Raw genomic sequence first — 4812 nt, forward strand, 5'->3', positions numbered from 1 at the left:
ATTTTATAAACCTGAAGGTCAAAATTCAAAAAGATAGATAGGTAATTGGTTCAGGAGCAAAAAAAATCATGATTTGTATATTTTTTAGGGATCTTATTTATATATAAATTTTTTTCACTAAATTTATGTTTGAAGGAAAAATTAAAAAGTAGCTTGAGAGATTCCGAACACTATAGCAGGTGGGCTACCAAATGAATCGGTCACATGTGACTTAAATTTCATCTTGTATCTATTATTACATGCTATAATTAATGACCAAGTAATATTAAAATGTCAAGTTGAATGGCATACTCGTTTTAAAATAAACTTCATTAGTAACGACTAACAAGTAAGTGACAAACAATTTAATGTTATAAATATGATACAAATTCTTTATTTAGTATGCTTATCTTATTTGGACATCAATTAGGTTCAAAGAAAGGATGCTGGATTTAGTAATTAAAAGGTCAAGTATTGGAGGCGGCTTCTTCATTAAAAAATGACATGAGAATCAAATGGAAAGTAAACAGGGTTTTATTTTTATACAATACAATACACGTGGATTAGTTAATAAAATATTCACCCAAGCTTTCTAAAAATGAAATGGTCTTTGGCCATTTAATGAAGACATTGTTCCGGGAAACATATTTTCAAAATAGACAGACTTTAGTAATGTAGGACATAATAATATAAGTCAACAATTGGTCCTGACAAAATCCATCCACATTCAGACAGGGTTATCAAGTATCTTAATGGACCCAAATATATTAAGTATGTCGAAAACATCTTTCTAATAACATTTAACAAGATGGTATTTTAGTAATTAATTTATTCATTTTTCAGTTTTTACATCTTTATCTTTAATTTTATTATTTGTTATTATTTATCATAAATCCGTTTTAATTATGAACAAACGATATATGAAAATTTGAAGGATGTATAGGTATACATTTTAGCTAGGGCTACATAGTAATTACTCGTATATTCGAGACTAGTTTGTAAATGTAATGTCAATGTTAAGAAACAAAAGAAAAAAAAAACCAAAAAACAAAGAAGAGTGAAAGAAAAAAAAAGGTGAAGTCAAATAGAGACTATTACGCGTAAATGAGATGATTGCTATGGGCTTTCCAGATTGTACCACACCCAAGTCCCGACCACCCAAACGAACCTTCTTGCTTCTTACATGTTAGTTGTTACCTGAATCTTTTTTTTTTTTTTTTTTTGTTTTTTTTTTAATTTTTTAATTTTTTAATTTTAATATATATTCCATTTCAAAAAATTTAAAGAAAAATGCATAATTTTTAAACAAAGTTATTTTAACCAAAAGTTTTAATAAAAAAATACTATCAAACGGTCAATGACGAATCTAGAATAAAAACCAGATGGTTCATTAGTTTTCTATAGGAAAATTTCTATAAAAATTCAAAGATTTTATATGTAAGTTGGGTCCTAAATATTTTTTTAAAGATAGAATAGAAAATTTTTTCTATATAAATTTTAGATAAATTAAACAAATTAGGTGGATCATTGGACCCATCTTACTTATGTTTAGCATCACCACTACAAAGTACAAACAGTTACATATTACAAGTAATTTTGTAACAGATAAGACATTTTAAACTTGTTTTTGTTAAGCTTAAAATACATCGTTTGTAGCAAATGATAAATTAATTTTTAATGATGTGTGTTGGTATTCTTGTATATGAGTATCATTAAGGATTTTTTTTTCTTCATGTCTTTTATGTTTGGAGATCATTATCAATGTTTTACTTCTTTTATGTTAGCATTCATCATAAATACCAAACAGTTACATATTACAAGTGATTTTGTATCACATGTTTAACTTGTTATGGTTGAGCTTAAAATACCTTCATTTGTAGCAAATGATAGATTAATTCTTAATATTGTGTGTTGGTATTCTTGTATATTAGTATCACTAAGGATTTTTTTTCTTTATGTCTATTATGTTTTGAGATCATTATAAATGTTTGATTTCTTTTATGTTAACATTCGTCATAACTAAGGCATAATCATGCCCAAAATATTATTTTTGTCTCAAAATTAAGCTTCCACGCGAGTCTTTACGATAGGCGTATAATGGTTGGAGTTTGAAATTCAAAAAAAAAAAAATATAACAATCCAACCTTGATATGCCGAAAAGGAGACAATAGTAATGATCATTTCGTTAAAATGCAAAAAGATATACGTAGTATTTATAATAAAAGATCACCACTTCATATCACTTCTTATGGTCATTTAAGTGAAATATCTCTAAGTAGTTTTATCCCCGACTCAATTTAACCTGCGTTAGCTTTTTATCTGAAATCGGCACCTGTGTTAACGAAAGGTACACGTCAACATCGCATGCTAAAAAAGAATCCGATTACAATAATTTCAAACACTTTCTCGAGTGGAAACTGACTACTCAAATTGAATATTTGCCAACCGATAACTTACCAAATTTGGCCTACGTGTGAAAATATAGTACGATCTAACCATTTATATGATACATTAAATTAAAATTTTAAAATACTAAAATTTATCATATTATTCTTCCCTTTTTTATATTAATATTCCCCCTTTAAGATTTTCCGAAATGGATGTACTTAGATGTGAAAATTTTACGAAATTCATTGTTGAATTGGATCTCCAAAAACTTTGTTCGCAATTTATTCGCACGTTTAAACAAAAAATGCAAATGAACCATATATTCAAAATAGGAGGTGATATTTCGGTTTTGATTCATCAATATCAAAACATGTCTTTTGAATTTATACCCTTCATTTTAATTAGAAAAAGGAACCATAATGATGGTATAAATAATAAAAACACTCATGTTTTGGTGGATATGCATCCTTCAACCAAAAATTAAAGGTTTACAACAAAATGGATAATTTAGGCAACATGTATAGAATGAGAAAAATATAAAATATCTTTGACTAAAATAACCATTAATTTCGCAATTGATCAAGTTGTAAATTGCAAAAATTGTTGTTGACCACGAAAAAACGTAGAGAAATTGGAATATATCCCTATATTTTGTATTCGTAAAAACAATTTCAAAATTATAAAATAATTTTGAGAGAAACCATTTTTTTCTTTTTTGAAATAATTTTTCTCTTAAAAAAACCATTTCATATCCTTTGATTCCTTGTAAATTCTTTTCCATTAAAATTTAAATACAATCTTCTTGTTGAAGAGCATCCCAAAGCAAAGACAAAATGAGTATTGAAATGCGAATTGTCTTGTAACACTTAGAGATGGTTGAATCTTTGGTGATACTTGATTGTTTTAGACAATAATATCTTTCTCTGTTAAATTATAATATAATATTGGATTAGACGTTTGTTTCATTAATATAGAAATGAGAATCTTAAATGAATTTACACATATGAGAATATCACTTATATGAATAATATATATTTTTAATTAAATTATGAATTCATAGATCAGTTACATTATATCTTGTCTGGTCAGATTTTCTACAAAATTTATTTATAAAAGAATATTGATTAGAAAATAACTCAAATTTTCATCAAACTTCAATTTTCCAAAAACAATGTGACACTTCGTGTTGCTAAATGCTAATTATATGTACATAGACATGCATATTACGTACATTCTATCACCGGCCATTCTCTAATAACGTTATAAAATGAAAAAAAAAAATTAATAATTTTAATCCACTGTTCAGGTCATCAGCGTCACTTAATTACTGACCACCGACAGGTCGCCGTAGTACTCGGCGATACCGGAAGCTGCCCACAACCTCTCATTAAACGAATCTTGCAAATCGTCGGGGATTAACGGAGTCCGGCAAAGCGGGCAAGTTTTCTGATCATGGTCCATCCACCGGTCCAGACAGCACCGGTGGAATACATGCCGGCAGTTCGATAACTGCCGGATCTCGTCTCCGTCGTCAAACTCATACAGGCATACAGCACAGCTCTCCGGTGGATCTACAAGCTCTGAAAATTTCACCACCGGAAGAATCTCACGGATGAGTACAGCGGACACTGACCGGAACTGATTAAACGAATCAATCCGGGTCGGGTCGATGGAAAACTCGGGTTCCAAGAAATCCCCGAGACCCATGATCTGAAAAATGGTGGAAATGAGCTTACGAATTAAGCCCATAAATGTTAGGACATGGATTAGAAGTTTGGGGAGGAAGAGCTCTGTGTACCCAACTGGGAACCCCATGATAATAAGTTGGAGCTTTTCTCAATTACCCAGATCAAACTGTTGGGGATTTTGATGAATTCACAGATAGGTATATATATACGAATTTATAGAAACTTTTAATCTCTGCAAATCGATATTTGAGGTGGAGTAGTAGGTGGAAACACGGTGACGTAGAGATAAGGTTGAAGGTGAAAGAAAGTTGTGTTGATGGTGACGATGGATGGAAAGAGAGTAGAAGAGACGGTTATGTTATGGCAGCGTGCCGTGAGATGTGTGCTGGTTATACTTTATATATAGAAGGGAAGGGAAGGGAAACGAAGGGGTGTTAAGTGTAATAAAGATAAAGTTAAAGGGGTTAAAGTAAATGACAAGGAAGTCCAGTACCATGATTGGATCGATGCCACGTTGGTTGAAACGATTGATTACAATTTACACGTTAAGTCACTCCTATTTTTTATTTGAGATAATCAACAAATAATCAAATATGTCTAAAAGAGTAAAAAGTATAATCATTAACTATTATCAATTTGAGAAATTAACTTTTTATGTCTATAATTATATTCCTACCAATAAAATTATGATGTAATTTATTGTAATGTCCAATACAAAATTGATTTTAGATACTTATAAATAAGGTTAAGTTTGAAA

General features: G+C 29.7%; 1 protein-coding gene across 1 annotated transcript; it reads right to left on the reverse strand.

Annotated features, from left to right (window-relative positions):
* Window positions 1-3491: 3491 nt before the first annotated feature.
* LOC111886489 (brassinosteroid-responsive RING protein 1) lies at window positions 3492-4438 on the reverse strand. Its single transcript, XM_023882743.3, has one exon. The coding sequence runs from the start codon at window positions 4180-4182 to the stop codon at window positions 3688-3690; it is 495 nt and encodes a 164-aa protein (XP_023738511.1). The 5' UTR covers window positions 4183-4438; the 3' UTR covers window positions 3492-3687.
* Window positions 4439-4812: the final 374 nt, after the last annotated feature.

The sequence above is a fragment of the Lactuca sativa genome, chromosome 3, assembly GCF_002870075.4.
Source record: "Lactuca sativa cultivar Salinas chromosome 3, Lsat_Salinas_v11, whole genome shotgun sequence".
Lineage (NCBI taxonomy): Eukaryota > Viridiplantae > Streptophyta > Magnoliopsida > Asterales > Asteraceae > Lactuca > Lactuca sativa.

Bases quoted from the DNA above. Each gene is read 5' to 3' on its own strand.
- LOC111886489 (XM_023882743.3), bottom strand. From the start codon at position 4,182: ATGGGGTTCCCAGTTGGGTACACAGAGCTCTTCCTCCCCAAACTTCTA.